Raw genomic sequence first — 19,092 nt, forward strand, 5'->3', positions numbered from 1 at the left:
CTTTCACTGGCATGCCTGGCCCTGCTGGTATTTGGGTTTGTCACCGTGGGACTACACAGCTTCTATAGCCTTCCTTGGAAAGATCCCAAGTGTTTGGTTTTTTTTCTTTCCGATCTTTTTCCCTGAGGGTCTTTACACATCTGATCTTATCATTTTACTTAATTTGGGGCCTTTGCTATCTTGGTTTAAAAAGAGAAAAAAGGGGACTGGACATGCAATGACATTTCCACCCTTACCTGTGTATACCTTGTGAAGAGTTGGTATCCACTCTGCCTCACACCTTAGGCTCCCTTGAGGCAGTGGATTTTATCCTGGGGTATCCTATCTCATCAGTCATGACATCAGCTAATCCGGGGCCTGCTGTAGTAGAAGCAAAATGTCCACTTTCTCTGAGAAGGGTGTGACTGTGGAGAGGCATTTGACTATTGTGTTTATCACTTAGAAAAGTTTTAAGAACAATTTAAAGATCTAAAAATTTGCAACAGTGCTGCTGGGTGCAGTTATGATAGCTTCTTTTGCCCACTCTGGTTAGAATGCCTATCCTTAATGGAAAAGTTCTAGAGTGGCGACCAGACTTAATACAGCATTGAGCGCATAACAGCACTGTTAACAGGCTACAAAGTGACGAGGTTAAACACACTGATAGGTTTCTTCTAGTTTCTATAAAGTTGCTATATTTCAATTTCTTGCTGTACTCTGGGATGTACACAGTATTAGCTCTGGATTGTCCTAATTGTTAAATCTCATGTTCTTTGAGGACAAGGACCAAGCCTAATTTGTTCCTTGTTTTGATTATCTGTTGCTGTGTAGAAAACTATTCCAAAACATAATGGACTAAACTAAATTGTATTATTATAGTTCATGATTCTGCAGGTCAGAAATTCACACAGAGCATGGCCAGGATGGTTTGTCTTTTCTCCATGATGGTTGGGCTCTCAGCTAGGATATCTCAAATAGCTGGGGGCTGGAACAGCTGAACAGGAGCCCGGAATCTCTCTTTCTGCATATGGCCTTTCTACTTGGGTTGCCTATTGGCATGACAGTCAGCCTCGTATATGGTGGCTCAGGGCTCCAAGAGGGATTATTCCAAGAGACAAAAAATGGAAGATGCCAGTTTCTTAAGGCCCATGTCCAAAAATTTTAGCAGTGTCACTTACATTACGTACTGTTAGTTATAGCAGTCACACAGCTTGCCCAGATTCAAAGTGGGGGAGACATAGATCCCCCCTCTTGATGAGAGAAGTATCAAAGAATTTGTGGCCATCTTTAATCTACCATACCACTGTATCCCCAGATTCTAACACAGCACCTAGCAAAAAGCAAGTCAGAAATGAGCGAGTGACTTAGTTTTGGTAATATTGAAGTGCTTTCCTCATATTTGCTCATGAAAAACTCATTTTTGTTGCCTAGAACACACAGATGATATTAGGACCTCAAATAAGTCAATTCCCAAATGTAGAACCAGCCTAAAGGTAAGATTACTGTTCTCCAAATAGCACAGGAACAAATTCATAAAAGATGAAGTGATTATCTAACAGTAGCAAAGTAATTACTTTTTTTTTTTTTACCTTATGAGACATTCCACCACTGTCAGAGCCTGCCCATAATTGACATCATTTATAACTTTGTATAAGCATCAATAATCCTCTCTGCCTTCAATGGGCTAGATAATCAAAATTTAGAACCAAGAAAAAATTAGAAAATAAGGAGCAATATCAAGAAGTCAGTGTGAAGGCTGCTGTTAACTGGCTCACTTTGGTATGTGTCATTATTCCATCTCATGAGAAAAACAAAGACAAGTGCCCCAGAACAAATTGAGGTACTGCAGTGCCTTGAGCATGGCATTCTTGGCAAACTCTACTTACACAAGCCTTCCTCCTCCTTTACTATACCCCACTCAATAATAAAACCTTGATTCATGCTCCTGATTATTCATGGTACCTGCTAACAGCCATAATTACTTATCATAACTTGTTTAATAAAACATGCTTTTCTGTACTTAGTTGAGCTGGGAATTTATACCATTTGAAATCCTGTGAATGGCAAAATGACTTACTGAATCAAGAGTGAGGTTAAGGGGGGAACGTTGCAGGAAGATGGGTCATTGCTACAGAAACTGCTCGTCTTGAATAGAGACTAGGACTTAAGAAAAACCATACTTGAGAGACACTAATTACTGGTTTTTAAAATTTGTATTTTATTGAAATGTTAGTATTTCTAGAGTAACCAAGGACTTTAAATTCTTCTAGAAGAGATATCAAATTCCTCTGCCATCCCTAATGTAGTATGATATCCTGATGTCAGCTCGTGTTTTAAAAAGTGACGAGGATATATATTCATTCACTTATGCAGCAGGTATTTCCTGAGTACCCAGTGTGTGCCAGGAACTGTGCAAATGGAAGGAAACAAAAGAAACAGCATCCCTTCATTCACAGAACTCCCCTTATAGTCTAACGGTAGAGGCAGTCACACATCAAGTAAATGTATAAATAATTAAATTGATTACAAATTGCAATAAGTTCTGCGGCCTATGAAACATCAGGTTTTTTGAGGGAGCTTGGAGTTATCAACTCTGGGGTCTCAAATTCAACTACTTTGAACCTAAGTGGATGTAAGACAAGAGGTGTTCTAGCAAATGAGACCAAGTCATTAAACAATGACACAAGTGAGACTGACCTGGAAGTTTTCAGCAATAGCTCAGAGATGGTACTAATTAACTCAGGTGAGCATGAAGAGCTGCTAACATTGACACAAACAGGAGACTATTGATGACTTGCAAGAACAACACAAAGCTTATTTAGACCGTGAGCAGCTTAACTATTTGCAAGAAGTTCCATCCTTTGAAAGGTGGGGCTATAAGTAATTTTTTCCCTACAATTTAAAATGTTTGTATTAAACAGATGAATTCAATGGGAAAAAATCAATCATCAAAAAAATTCTCATTTACCACAATGAAAAAATTCCCATTAACACCACTTTGGCATCATTTATAATGATGGACCCTACAGTTTCTTTCAAGGTAATCCACACTGAGGAAGATTAATCATTTCACTCTTGAGATCAATGAACGTTACAATGTGTACTTGGTTCCATTTGTCCATGTGGTGATGGGCACTGTTCTAGGCCCTGGGCTAGATGACGCTGGATGCTTACACAACAGATTGTCACACAAGCCAGGGCCTGGCGGCGACTTGTAGGAACCCACTAATCAAGATTCTGTGACATTATATGAAAAGGTAAAACAAACCTTTCTCAAGGAATTACAACACACTGGTTACTGTACTAGGTTTTCCTGATAAGGCGATGGGGTGTGGGTGCCTGTCCTCTCAGAGTACATTGAGAAAATTTGAATACCACAGACAAACTGAATACCCTCTAGAAAGAGAAATCAGCAACAGCCCTAGACTGTTTAGTCATGAAAAGAAAAAAAAATAGCAAATCTTCATCAATTAGTGTTGAACCCAAAAGGGATTAAATATATATATATAAAAGAAAGATGCAAATATGTCTATGGAAATCATAAAATATATATATATATAGAAACCACTTGCTGATTTGGAATTAGGAAAAAAAGAGGCAAGAAAAACTTACATTTCAGGCTATTTCTTAAGGAAATCCGATGTTCTTACAGTATTCAAGCGTTCACAGAAGTAACACACAGTTGAGTCTACACACAGGTGACCCCGGATGTCTGTAACATCATCATTCGTAATTTTGCTGAGGTACAAATTGAATTCCATATGTTTTGTGTTTAACTTTCTCACGAATCTTTTGGTTAAGGACCTCCAAGTCTATTTGCTAACGGCAGGTTTTTGTGTAGTTTTAATCTAGGAACATGAAAAACATTATACCAGATACACAACTAGGGGTTGATAAACACACAACGCAACAATTACCGAATAAATTGAATACATTAAGGACTGGGGGAAGCTCTTTCTACAGCATCAGCATCCTCAAATCTATCTCTTGTTCACCTTTCTTTCCGAAGGGAGGCACTGCACATGATCTGCCCACATTGGCAAAAGGAGTCCCAGGTGTGGTTTGGCTCTGCATGGTTCCCTGAGATTACGTTTGTCTTACCGTGTTGCTTGTCCTGAGCAACCTCCTTTGCTTATCACTTCTGCAGTTGTTGTCCTAAGTGGGAAGGAAGATCGTTGCTACTTGCTAATAAAGCACTTTGATCTCATTTGTATGAAAGGTGTTACGCATGTGAAGACGGGATCTCCTGATTTTTCAGACAACTCTTTTGTCTGATGCTAAAGTTTAGGAAACACGTTATAAAAATTACAAAGTGCTGAAGGATCCAAGATTTATAGTGCTGACTAGCTCCTGAAATCAGCAGTCAGCACCTAAAGGCACCAAAAAGAAAGAACGTGTGACTTTCACTTCTTTGCAAATGTTCTTGGGCAGAGAAGAATAAAAAGAAATCAGAGCACAGATCTTCAAAAGGCTGTTCAGTTGATTATCTGGTATTTTGAAACTCAGATGCTCTGAGATGCTTAATAACTGTGATCAGTGATACCAGGAGCTGTCTATCTACAGCTTATCTCAGTATGGAAAGGTATTTTCTAGTATTTTATCCATCTTACTGCTCCATTAAGAAATTCAAAAGGCTCAAATCCTTATTACTTACTTCTTAGCCATATTATTTGCTTGCCGTGTCTCTAGCTGGTTCTATCATCTCAGTTTGTCCCGAGAGAGGGCAGAGTCGATACAAGTTTGGGGAGGGGGAATGAATGATAGGGGACAGCTCATCTCCACTACACACCCTGCACCTAGCAAGTACTCAGCAGTTCGTCAGTGTCCACAGGAACTGATGTCCTGTGGATAGCAAAAGCACCGTCCTTGTAGGTGAGCTCCAACTTTCTTTCCCTTTGTAGCCACATTTTAAGAAAGATCTGCAGTCTCGCTCAGGCCCCTTAGAATCCAGGTCAAAGGGCCTCGACCACTCCACCACTTTCTAGCAGTGTTATCCTGAACAAGTTTGGTTTTTTATTTTTAACCTCTCTGGATGTTTCCTTATTTTTAAAACAGGGCTAATAGTTGTACCTACCCAGGGTGATACCGATATTAAGTGAAATAAGGAAAGTGCTCAGCATAGTACCTGACCCATAATAAGTGGTTCATAAATATTTTATTGATACCAATTTGTATATATATTTGTTTACATTATATATATTTAATAAATTATGGGGTACATAAGAGAATGTAATTAGAAAGATACAACTCAAAAGACAATCCTTTTACTGGGTTATTTTATTATTACGGCACCTTGGTGAGGTGGCGGAAGATAGGACAGGGAGAAGTCACAACGGGCAACTAGCAAGCTAGAGCTCAAACTGGTGTGGGTGGAGCTAGGCCCCACATTTTCCTCTGTGGAAGGCAGAGTAATCCCCGGCCAGGCTATAGCCAACTAGACAGACTTCCCCTATATTTAATGACCAGCCATTATTTGAAGGGCAGTTTCTCGGAGAAGTGACAGGAAAGGTTAATGAGGTTAATAAAACCCCATAGGACTGATTACAAAGAAACCATTTGAGTAATGTGTAAAACAGGCAAAACAAAAAACGAACCAAAACAAATAAAAACAAACTTGGGACTGTTTGAGAGTTGCAAGGGCTTACAGGACAAATATTTCAAGATTCAAATTCCGGACAAAAATAATCCTGTGTCTAAATGAAGCAATCTGGCACTTACGCAGTCCTGAAAATGTGACTGTGTCGTCAGTTTTCTTATTGCTTCAAAACACTTGATCTTTTTCCCATTACTTTGGGGATCTCAGGCATCCAAAGCAAGCCTGCTTTTGACAAGCAATTACCAGGGCAGATGGGAAAATAGCCACCATCCTCAGGGTGAGTGCCCCCATTTTGTTTTACTTGAAACATCGCTAGCCATGAGGAAAATACTTCTGCTTAAAAAGCTATCTGCATTTTCAATAGCACCACCTTTCCCAGAGTCCTAGAATGTTGATGGGTAATGCTTCCAGCTGCTTTTAATGGTACCCATTTAGTAGGTATTATTTATTTGGGCTAGTGACCAACTGAGTGGGATTAAATCAGCCTGCTCTATTTAAGTAAAAACTAACGAGATTTTATTGGGTTTGCATATGAACATTCACTGCATTCACATTTTCAGAACATGAAAACGGGTTTATGCTATAACATGGAATGTTCGTGGTGCTGTACCAGCTTAGATAACATATATCAAAAACCCAGTGTGTGTTGTGGGGAAACCCCCCAAATATCTGAATATTAGAACCCTCAAATGTATTTAAATTATGAAATACCACATCGTAATTATATGGTAATATATAAAGGAATAATGGGGTTAGTGTTCATAAATTAAGCATTTGAGGAGGACTGTGCATTCATTCTTCCCAATCACAGGGGTACTATTTAATTCCCTGAAGTAGTCAATTATCAAACAAAACTCTCATGATGAGAAAGTCACAACGCACAGTCCAGAATGCTGGCTTCTAATAAATGGACTGTAAGGCATCTGTCGCGCAGGAACCTCAAAGTAGTCTCTGAAACCTTTGAAGCAATGCATGAGGGCAGGTTGCAAGTATCTTATATCTTCATGTACAAATATTTGACTTGAAATTCTGTATAGCTTTCTTGAACAGGCACCATGTACACCAGACACCGGGAAGGACACAGAGAGGAAAATCACAGTCTTTGCCCTGGAGTAGACGATCCAAGAAAAAAAAAATTGTCACTTATTTGAGACAGATAAATCAGGTTAAAACATTGTTTCATTTGATAACCTATGGATTTAGAAGGGACCCTACAGTTCGTTTTGTAGTCCAACCTCTGCTTTGTCATGACAGTTTCAACATGACACCCCAGACTATAATTTGGCTCTTTTCCAGAGGTTTCGATGGAGGAGTTACAAATTCATGCCTCACGGATTTATTTCATAACCATGCAATAGTGAACCAGTTAGTGATTTGCCTGCCTTTGTGCAGTTTATGTCCCATGCCGCCCTCTTGGGGACTTCATACATCTTAATTGGCCGACCGTGTTCTGGTCTTGCTTTCACTAAAACAGTGGTTCTCAAAGTTCGGTCTTTAGACTGGCAGCATCAGCTTCACTTGGGAACTTGCTAGGAATGCACATTCTTGGGGCCCCATTCCAGACCTGTGAATCAGAAACCCGGGGAGTGGGACCCGACCAACTGTTTCACCAAGCCCTCCAGGTGATTCTGCTGTGTGATCAAGTTTGAGAACCACGGATCTGTATGCAAGAAAGATTAAGGAGGACTGAGGACCAGGATCACAGTCCCCAGATGACACTCTAAAGAGAAGCTCCTTTATTCATTGCATGATGGCAGGGGATAAGCTGCTTTAAGCCCAAGTGACACCATCTGCAGCTGTGGAACTTTGCAGTCTAATAAGCCTGCGGAGATGTCAGGAGAACCATTGAACCACACCTTGTGTGCAGCAGGTTTCCGTCCCTTGGAGACTTGAACCAAATAAGGACTCCTAGAGGAATTTACAGGGCAGGATTCCAGCACTAGTGAGCAGAGCGTTCTTGTGGCTTCTCTCAGCCCGGTCCTTCTCAATGCTATCTCTTGACCAGAGCTGTCAGCTCTGGAAAGGATTTCATCTGTTCCTGTGGAGAAAACAACCTAACCTGCCCAACTGCTTCTAGATCCCCTGCTGGCCAGGACCTTGATTTTGAATGTTACCCTTCAAAGGATGTTTATGCTCCTGTTAGCAACAAAAGCAAAGAGTTATAACTTCCCTACCCTGGGCCTCATTTTCCTTTTTAATCAGAAACACAATGCAGTAAATTACATCTTCTTTCAGCAATTTAGTTTTCAGTGTTGTTTTTCAAACCAACCCTCGTGCTTGAGGTTAGTGTTTTTGCCTGAGGTGTTGAATGAATATTGGAAATTTGACACTGAAGACAAAAGACAACAAATAAGAAAAGAGGAGAATGGAACCAAGAGTTTATTGGAGGCTAGGAATAATTTGACTATGCCATGAAAATAGCAAATACGGAATGAATTAGACCTTTTGCATCAGAACAGTCTAACAAGCAGCTTGTTAGTTAAATAAGGCTCCGGGTAAAGTGTATTCTGACTTGCATTTCCCAGGATGCCCCGCTCTTCAGACCAAGCTCCAAACACCTGCAGGATTCAGCATTTAGTTAAAGGGAGAAGCAATTCCTTTGGGGTTGCTGCTTTAGCATAGTGACAGCAAGTAGACAGCTTGGCAGCAGCCTGTATTCTCCAGAGAACGGGAAAAGACACTTGTGAGGGGTGTTCTATCCCCGTACTTGTTTCTAAAGTCACATTGGTCATGTCCATCTGAGTTCAAGTTATCTTGCTCTAACCCAGAACAGCAGAGAGAGGTTCTTGTTTTTAAAGATTCAAGGAAGGAAAGCATCCCAACCATGTCTGAAGCAAAGGAGAGTGAGCCCCAAGCAAAGAGAGAAAGCACGCAGCACCTGCCATTGAGAGTACACGAACACACACAACCGACACCAAAGACAGTTACACTGGGCGCACACCTGCCATACGCATGTGCAGGGCCAGCTTTATGACAGTCCAGAGAGTAGCCTATATTAGCTCGTTTGAAAGACTCAGAAGAGTTCCATATACTTAATGGGAAAAAGTTTCAGAAAAAGACAGAGCCTTGAAGGATTAGGACTCTTATTGAGGGTAGTTTGATGTAGCAAAAATTTAAGAATTCAAGATGTTTCCCCAAGATGGGCCAAGGATAGGCCAGGTATGAATACTTCCTTTAGGTGGTGATTTGAAGACACCAGGGACTCTCTGGGCAAGGAAATGGGGAGGAACCACAATGGGAATGATGAAAAGCATAGAAAGTAGGATTGCGGCACTACCAAAGACAGACCCACGCAATATCCAGCTCACTCCTTCAACAAGGACCTAAACTAGGAAAAAGATGAATTATACAGGCTGCCTTGGATATGAGAGGCACAATCTGAACAGACGGTGTGAAGGGTGGAGAGACTACATTTCAACGGCTGTGTGACTCAGGAAAAATAGATACAAGGCTACCATCCACAATTATGAATAATTGAATTTAGAAGCCCGGAGTGCACAAAATAGCAGTTGAGCTAAGCAGAGTGTCACAGTACACCATACTTGCAGGAGTATATATGAAGGCTCCCTAAGGGCCATCTGGAGCAGGAGAAGCCTTGGGAAGCAAGTAGACTCAAGAGCTTTCTTTCTGAAATGGAGAGTTTGCCTGGGAAGATGTTTTCCCTAGACTTCTGTATGCAGTGCCAATCAAGATTACTGCAAATTAAAAAAGAATACTTTAATACCGTCCTGAAATTTAGACAACTTCCACTGACACAGGATGACTGATGTTGGTCAAAGATTATAGTAAGTACCAGTAATCCAGGAATGAAAGGAGCTGAGAGTTATTCTTGTGAAAAATAGATGACATGGAGTGTGTAAATAATGAGAGCAAATGCAGCAAGATATAGGAAATCTTAGAACGTTTAAAGCCTAATACATTACAAAGAGAGCTCAATGCTGATAAATGTAAAATAATAAGTTTTATGGGGCTTTATCATATGCTATAAGTTGGTGTGCATCATAAAATATGAGAAACAAAAAAATAGGGTAGTTGAAAGACAAGCCTGCGCATTATTTATGAATGATGAAGAGTGAAATGAATGAGAAGAACAGGTAGACAATGTCTTGAATAATGATGACTTTGATGAGTCGTTATCACACAAATCTGTGTGCTTCATAAAATATGAGGAATATTAAAGAGCAGAAGAGTCAAAAGACAAGTCTACTCAGAATGAGATATGGAATGAAGGAAGAGAGAAATGCAAGAGAAATGCATGGAATAATGATGACTTTTATGAGACTTTCACTCACCAGCCTGGATCCTTCATAAATATAAACTGTATAGAAAATAAAAGAGCAGCAAAGAGAAGAGACAGGTCTGTGTCTGTCATAAAATATGAGCAAATAATGCCAACTAGGCTTCACAAAATAAAAACAAAAATAATTGAGCCTAGTATAGCTGTGGGAAGACACAATGTCTAGAGTAATGTGAACAAATAAAATGAGTAAGTGTGGAATTGTCTTGCTGAAAGGGAATCAGCGACCACCTAGGTAGGCTTTATTGTTGCAAAGACCACCTTGTTAACAGGTAGAGCCTTGGTAAGTTTGGCGTTACCCCATGCCCCGCCAAAAGCAGTCGGCACTTAGGATTCAGGAAGCCGTGTTTAGCTGATTTTCCAGTGCCTCTTCTCAGCCCTTCTAGCTCCAATCCCTAAATAGTTTGCAGGAGATTTTCCCAGCTTGCTTCTACTTCATCTATACCCTGCTTGTCAAATTTTGTTTTATAAAGACCTTCAAAAGCTTGCTGTATAAAACTAGAGACATCCTTTCATTTTCATTTCTTGTTACATCGGACTTAGAACCCGGGACCAGATCTGTCAGGATTAGTTCAAAATCCAGAACTCATTGACTTTCAAATAAATGTCTTCTCTATTAGAACAAATAGGATTTCAAAATCTCAAACTTTCAAAATCTCCCCAAAAGAGACTGGGAGAATCAGACAAGCCAAAGCAAGTGCCAATATGCCATTTGCATACCGTTCAGAACCATAACTTAACAGAACTCATAAAATGTACAGCTCATTGGAAAGAAGAAAACCACTGATCTATGTCAAAACTAGGGAAGTTGGTCTGAGAGCTCAATACAGCAATAGCAACAGTTATACTAGCTTACTTTTGGGTAGTACTTAATGGCTGGTAGTTTGTTTTGGGGGAAGGCCTTAGGTAATGCAGGATAAATCTTATTAGCATAACTTATACCCATTCTTCTGATTGTGTGTGATGGAATTTAGTGTGGAGTTTATTGGCTATAACATATAAAACAAACTTGGGCTGGTAACCATCTTCTGATTTTTGAGATTTTTTTCTCTCTAATGATTTTTGTAGCCATGAGCCTTTAGATACGTTGCCTCAACTTGCTAATTCTGTTTGAAGAAGGGATAGTGCTAGGGTGGAATTATCATGGTTACTTTGGAAAGTCATGTTTGCCCAAATAACATGGCCCTCTTTAATCCAAGATTAAGAGTTCCTGGATCTGCTAAATCCTACTTGGTGAAAAAATGACATTAACGCCCTAGGGAAAAAAAATCACTGACCTTGCTCAACACTACCAGCTCCAGGTATAAAATGCACATTCTAGAGCTCAGGGCTGCCAAAACTAGGATGGGACTGCCCCCTCCACAAGTGGTGAAAAAACTACCACCCCGTCCGTGCCGCCCCCAATAATGGCAGACCAGTGAAAAATCTTTGCCCGGAATTTGCTCCTGGGCCCTCTTCTTACCTGTCAAACTCCTGAAATTTGTTACAACTCTGTCAGGCTAGAGATGAAAGTATACACATTTTAGTGGACTATGTCTGGAAGACAGCCCTGTTTAGGGGCTAGTTTAATAGATTCCCATTTTTTGGCAAGGGTGAAACTCCTTTGTTTAAAGGGAAAATCACCTGAAATATTTTATTTCAATTAGGCAAAGGAAACAGAATACTATAGCCAAGGAACATGTCTCTTTTGCAGACTAACTCTTAAAGTTTATCCAAATAAGTCTACTTTTTTAAAAGAATTGTTTTTTCAGAAAAGGCAGTTTGGCGGTATGTATCAAGAGCCTTAAAAATATTCACACCTATGTATGTAAACGCATAGAAAATGCACACAACAAAATGATGTTGCTGATTACCTCTGGGAAGACCCAAGCACTGGGAGGGAGGTGGTGAGCAGAGACTTTAGTCATATGTTCTATACATTTATGTACTAACTAATGTAATGAATCTTAATTTTAATAAGACAAAAATATTCTTCCACAACTAGGACTGTCTCCCAAGGAAATAATAAGATATTCAATGCTGGAAAGGTTAAAAAACTATGAAATGTCCTGGGGCGCCTGGGTGGCTCAGTCGTTAAGCGTCTGCCTTTGGCTCAGGGCGTGGTCCCAGGGTCCTGGGATCGAGCCCTGCATCAGGCTCCTCCACTAAGAGCCTGCTTCTTCCTCTCCCACTCCCCCTGCTTGTGTTCCCTCTCTCACTGGCTGTCTCTCTGTCAAATAAATAAATAAAATCTTAAAAAAAGAAGAAACTATGAAATGTCCTAAAATAAGGAATGGATTAAACAAGTTAAGGAATGCTGTTTTCAGGCTATATTGTATAATCACAAAATGTTATATTAAGGAATTTCTGATTACATTGGGCAATGTTAATACTATACTGTTAAAAATATCAGGATGCAGATCTATACTGAGTATAATCCCGATTTTGATGGGTAAGAAAGATATACATGCCATCCTCAAAATGTTACTAGTAATTACTACTGGGTTGGTGAAATTAATGTTTTCTTTGTTATACTTGACTGTGTACTCCAAAGTGTCGCCATCTTGGCTTCTGGAACCTAGTTTCAACATGCTTTTATATTTGCCTTTGATCTTGTGTTTCAGGCGTGCTTGTGTGATTCGAGGCCAAGTGGTGGCCGTAGATGGAACCCCTCTAGTAGGGGTTAATGTTAGTTTCTTGCACCACAGTGATTATGGGTTTACCATCAGCCGGCAAGATGGAAGGTACGTCTAGTATTGCTTCTAATCATTGTGGGGGCCAAATACTGACTTCTAACTATGAGTCAAACCAGGGCTTAGATGATACAGTGTTTGTAAGCCCATCTTCCTTCTAGCTGTATTTCAGAAAGTCATTGGTGATGTTTATTTCCTCTATTCCCCAACTAAATCAAACCAAATTTCTCTTCTAACCATGCACTATTACTCAAGTCTTCTTGAAACCCTGGCCATGTGGGAAGTTTCCTAACCTTCACCAATTCCATTGATCAATCTGGCTTTAAAATTCAGTGTGATGATGCAGGTCATAAAGAGGGAGCCATGGAACACTTAGGCTGTTCTCCCATGGCTGCCTCAAAATATTTCAGAAGTGAAGATGTCCAAAAGGTTTCTTCCAAAAGTACAGAATTCAGCCTCATTAAGATATTTAATTTTAATGCGTCCTCCCTAGACAGCCTGTTTTACTAGTGGCTGCAACTGATTGACAAGCATGGTCAGCCCAACCAATTCCCTTCAGTGTCTATATAACTGTAGTGATTTAACCTCAACACCAACCACCAGGCTACTCTCTAAGGGCTTCTCGGGTTCTCTGAGACCTGGGAAGCAAGACCACTAAGTAAAATCTTTTTATCCCAGAAAAGGATTTGCTCACAAAACATTGCTCTTTATCATTTAGTAGACATTTTGTCTACCATTGAGATAGACATTTGTTCAGAATATTTGAGTCAATAGGCCCATGTGTCCAGCTTAAAGGTACCTATTTATGACTCTCAGGAACATCATAATAATGGCCTTGAGGTGCCCTGGTCTCCAGATGGCTACCCTTAAAATGAACTACTCACAACAGGCTGCTTCAGGAGTCACATAAAGAGATGTTGGCTTGGAACTTTATCATGGTGTGAGAGACCATCTTATTTCAAGAACCTACAATCAGACCTTATTAATCCTGAGCACTCCAGAATTAATTGTTCAACCTGGGCTATGCTGAATTTATTTTTTTCAACTGCCTGTCAAGAAAATGCTTATAAAAATTAGTTAAAGAAGCTAATAAGGAAAAGTTTTAACATACTTAAGAAAAACAAACCGTTTCTAAGACTTCGGTAAATCATATGAATGATTTGTATGTAAATTATATTGCTAATTATTAAGTAGCCATCTATTTTTAGAACAAGCTTGGCAAAACTATTCTGGGTACAGATAGTCTGAATACACACACACACACACATCCATTGCATATATATGTATATATGAAATAAAAAGTATATTTCCTTTCAAATAGTCCATAATTGGAGCTCTCTACTAATTCAAAAGGACCTTTCTCCCAGTGTGATTGAATGATAAAATTTTGGTAGTTCCCTCACCAGTAACTGGTACACAGAAGTGGCCTCTACGCTGCCCTCATGTTCAACCATGTGCCAGAGATTGAGAAATGGATTCTTTCTTTAAATAGAATATGCCCTCAGAGACATTTGACCTCTCTTGGAGAACTCATGGGCCTTTAGGGGGTTTTTTAGCATGTGTAGAAACGTTTCAGTGAATTATTTGATATTTACAAAAGAGCTTAAAAGAAACAAGGTCTAAAATATCTAAAAATTTCTGTTTCCAGTTTACTGAAAGCATTAAAGAGGAACAATTTTTGTCATCATTTTTGTGTTTTTTGTTTTAAGTAAAATGCCAAGACCCTCATCTGCTGAGCTTTCTGTGAAAACTAGGTTTATGTAGATGACAGATACAGCCGGAGTCCCCTCTGGCGATAACTCTCCCCTCAGGCTCCGCAGAGGGTGTAAGCATTCAAAATCTGTGCCCCAAATGCCAAACAGACTGTCCCACTGTCATCTCCTGGACATAAAGTGACAGTGTGATGGTAGTTTCCATTTATATGTCTCTGTGTGTTGCTCTCTCAGACTAAGTACAACTCAAAAGCAGAGTATCGTAAGGAAACTATACCTGAGAGCAAAAGGATTCTAGAAGGGCTGAGATTAGCATTTAAATATCCAGTAGATAGAGTGTGATAGGTAAGATGCTGTAAGGGGCCCTCTGTCTCCATATCTCAGTCCAACCTGTCTGCCACCTTGCCTGTAGTTCCCACCAATGGCATCACTGCTTTGGGTTAAGCTGTTGACTCTAAAAGTCCCAGTTAAATGCAAATATGTTGTGTGGGATGTAGAACTAATTACCCCCATTATCATCCATTTGCACAAGTTAATTGACAACTTTCCCTAGAGAACCAGGAAAAGTCTAGGTCATGGGACCAAAGTGATCTATAAAAAGCAGAAGGAAGGATGGCAGTGGAAGGAGCCCTCTAAAAGTAAGAAGACATTAGACATGCAGATTGGGAGAGGCCAAAGTAGCAGAATAGAAGAAAAAGGCAATTCTAAAGGAAAAATGAATATGTATGAGTATCTACTGTATGCCAGACATTTTCATAAGTGTTGATCTGTGTCATCCTCACAACAGCTTTATGAGATAGGAAGCATTATTATCATCCTCCCCATTTGGCAGATGAGAAAACATATCCAAATTAACACAGCTAATAAGGGTCGAGCCCAGAATTTGAACCCAAGTAATCTGGCTCTTATCTTCTATGATCAGCCACCTTCAACTTAGATTATATAACAGGTGCTCAGGAAAGTTTTGAAAGAGAACTTTTTATATTATAGTTCAGCTAGTGATAAGCACAATAGGTGAAGTGCTGACCTTCTTAGAAGTCTCTTGAGAAGCATTAAAGGTCTCAGGAACTTTGGAAGACTTTGGAAAATGAAACAGGGAGTTCCCTCTGATTCCCCTCAAGTCAAGAGTTTGTGGATTTATGGATACCGTAAAGCAGAAATAAGCATTTTGCATTGGCCTCAATAGTCTTCCATCTATGGTTAGGACTGGTCTGACTTATTATGGATTGACAAGTCTCCAACCAAATAGGTCCTCTCCCTTGGGTCTTTTGCACTCACTGTCATATGACCTGATAACCTGTTCTTAATGACCCATGCCAATGGTGATCATTTGTGGTGGGCGAAATTCCAAAGAATTCATGATCCAGGGAACATGCAATTTGGCATTGGAATGATTAGGTGGGATTTTGGCCACAGATCCACCTTCTGCCTCCATGGCAATTAATGAGTCAGTCTGACAGTGTTTACTGTGTTTACCAGCTAGGTGGGAAGAGGAAAAATCAGTCAGGGTTCTCCAGAGAAACAGAACCTGTGTGTGTATATGTGTGTCCATACATACGTATAAATGTATACATGAGAGAGAGAAGGAGAGATTTCAAGGAACTGGTTTATGTGCTTGTGGGGATTGGCAAATTCAAACCTGTAGAGACTGGTAAACTGCAATCTCTTGGTAAGGAGTTGATGCTACCTCTGCAGTCTTGAAACAGAATTCCTTCTTCCTCAGAGATTCAGTTTTGCTCTTGGTCTTTCAGTTGATTGGATGAGGCCCTCCCACATTATCAAGGGTAATCTCCTTTACTTAAGGTCGACTAAGTGTAGCTGTTAACCACATCTACACGATGCCTCCACAGCAACAAACACCTAGATTAGTGTCTGAATAACTGGGTGCTATAGCCCTGCCACGTTTGACAGATAAAACTAAACCATCACAGGAAACCTAGGGGAAGTTCCCAGAAAAACTTAAGAATTAGTATCGGCTTATGGAGATAATCAAAAGCCGGCCTGCCGTTCATTTGGACTACAAGAGGATACATCTGTAAATGTAATAAGGCAATGGATCCGATTTGAGAAGAAAGGTAACATTTGTTGAGTCCTTGACCCTTAAGTCTTTCTCTTATTTACTCATTAGCAGTAGCAGCTGAGTGATAGATCATATTAGCCCCATTTTACTAATGAGAAAACAGATAACCATGGAGGTTAAATAACTAGCCTGAAGGCACAAAGTTAACATGGCAGAGCTGGGATTCGAACCCAAGTGTGTATGAAACCAAAACCCCATTCTTTCTACAAAACAAGATGCTGCCCTGTCTGCTTAATCTTTCTAGAAGTAGAGAATAATTCCCAGGTACATACGTTTTTTGTTTGGATAGTGTGTGTGTGTGTGTGTGTGTGTGTGTGTGTGCATTTGTTTTTGTTTTCAAATAAATAAGCACTTCCGTTTTAAAGAGGCAAGAGCCAAGGTTTGCGCAAAGCAAACTTGCCGGAGGACATGGAGGTAAATCAACATAGAATGTGAACTAGAGGAAAGGTCTCTTGACAAGTTGTAGGATTTTCCCCACCATACTTGCCTTAAATTGCTTCTGTATTATCATGAATTCAGCCTCTCTGTCCTAAATCATAAGCCATTTGGGTTTTCTTTTTTTAGTTCAAACCTAGATTATTTTCTATAACTATTGTAGTTCTTCAAACCCTCTTTTTGGAATCTGCCTTATTATTACAGCCACTTGACTGAAAAAGTAACAATAAAAAATACAGTATTAGCCACCCTTTATTACTGTCCATTTATCTTTATCTGGAAGATTTCTACAACAAGACATGATTGGCAATACTATAATAAATATAGTAAGTGTCATATGAAGGGGGTGGTGAGATATCCATAATTAAGCCTGATTCCCTATTAGGGCATTTATCATTGAAAAAGTGTTTTCCAGAAAGATCTCTTTTAATGCAGGGAATTGCTTACATCTCTCCTGTGGATTGAAGTTGCTTTGAATATTAAGGAGCATCATATTGCCCTTTATCCATTTTTATCGTAGAATAGTAATAATTTCTCATCTTAGTTTTGCATAGTATTTTATGCTTTTTTTGAATGCTTTCAAGTACATTATCTCAAAGACATCTAATTATGCTTACAAGAGAAGTAAGGTAGAATCATCTAGTGCAGAATGAACTGAAATCTGAGTCTGTTGTGCTCCCATGCAAGAGCGATGTCGGATACCACATCAAGTGATGGACAGAATTGGCTTACGGGAGAGGTAGTCTTGCTTTATCAGAGATATGCAATGTTGTCAGCCGAGATGGATAGGGTCCATTACAGGCTGTCTTACAAAAGGAAACCAAGAGGCATTCTAGGCGGAACCAGAAATCCTAAATGTAGACTTCAAGTAGAATCAGGAGCTGAAGTGGGCAGGCAGAAGTGGAGGGTTCAGGCCTGGTATTGTTCAAGCAAATTTCACTGAACACTTTCCTCTGCTGCTCTCTTTCTCCAAATGCCATCTCAAAGACACCACCAGATTTCTGACACTATGTCTGTGACTCCGAACAAGAGAGTTAACCTTTTGGCTCTTTACTTTTCTTGAGTTACATTATAGTAATTTTTTTTGAGGATGAATAATGTATTATATTAAAGACGCTGCTGAATGTTAAGTGGTAAGATATGGCTTTGCAGAAATACATGCAGTGATTTTTGTTTAAGATAGTATTAAAGTTGGTTTACAAATTTGGGGTGAATATCAACTGGTGATATGGAGCTTTTTCTCAGAAGTCTACTGGATAGTGAAAAGAAGTCATCCATATATTTAGTTAGAGGGAATTTATAAAACAGAAATACAAGTGGATGGAGTTGAGTCCCAAAGGAAGGAAAGTGTACTAAAATGACCTATTTTTTTTAACTTGCACTTTAGTTTGGTGGTTCATTTCGTTGAAACTGTCTTATATTTTTCTTTCTCAGCTTTGACCTCGTAGCCGTTGGCGGTATTTCTGTCATCTTAATCTTTGACCGATCACCTTTCCTGTCTGAGAAGAGGACACTCTGGTTGCCTTGGAATCAGTTCATTGTGGTAGAGAAAGTAACCATGCAGAGAGTTGTATCAGAGACACCATCCTGCGACATCTCCAACTTTATCAGCCCAAACCCTATCGTGCTGCCTTCACCACTCACATCCTTTGGAGGGTCCTGTCCAGAGAGGGGAACTATTGTTCCTGAGCTGCAGGTGGGTACATTGGACTTTGGATGTATAAAATCATAGTATCATGGAGCGGTCCACGGTGTATAATAGCTGGATTCCTTTTCCTGGTGCTTCTGCCAGCCCCATAATGGGCTGCCCTTCACTTATCAAGAGAAGCCTTCAAGTGTAATCTCTCTGGCACACATTTGCAAAGTGATTGGCCAGGGCTATAGGGTGCTATCTATGGCCATAGAACAAAGCAAGATGAACTAGCTGTCATGAGAATTAAACCCCAAACCTTGACCTAATGAACACGGTGCTCGAAAGAACAAAGCTAGCTAGCTAGCTCGATAGTGATAACAGTATAATCAACGAGGTAGGATCGTTTGTGGTTCTGAAATTAAAGCTCCTCAAGAAATCTAGTTCTCTTCCATTGTCTAGTTTGTATCCATTGTCATTGTTCTTAGAAGTCATGACAACACCTCTTGTTTAGCTGTGTTTGGTGAAGGTGGTTTTCAAGCGTATGGGTTTTGTTTAAAGCTTTGCTTTTGAGTGTTCAAGCTTTATAGTTACAGAAAGACGTATTTTTGAACCTTGGTATTATTTTATAGTTCTTGAGAATTTTTCTTTATTGGGCCTTCGATATTTTCATTTCAATATTAAGCCATTC

The 19,092-nt window shown here is 39.8% G+C and overlaps 1 protein-coding gene across 1 annotated transcript in view; it reads left to right on the top strand.

The window, feature by feature from the left end:
- TENM1 (teneurin transmembrane protein 1) overlaps nt 1–19,092 on the top strand; it is a 760,590-nt gene that overhangs the window by 604,424 nt on the left and 137,074 nt on the right. The window contains exons 18-19 of the mRNA XM_087860146.1: nt 12,476–12,595; nt 18,206–18,467. Coding sequence (XP_087716272.1) covers nt 12,476–12,595; nt 18,206–18,467 — 382 coding nt within the window. The remainder of the gene's footprint in view (nt 1–12,475; nt 12,596–18,205; nt 18,468–19,092) is intronic.

This window comes from Ursus americanus, chromosome X, assembly GCF_024610735.1.
Source record: "Ursus americanus isolate L20-20 chromosome X, mUrsAme1.1.p, whole genome shotgun sequence".
NCBI classification, from domain to species: Eukaryota; Metazoa; Chordata; class Mammalia; order Carnivora; family Ursidae; genus Ursus; species Ursus americanus.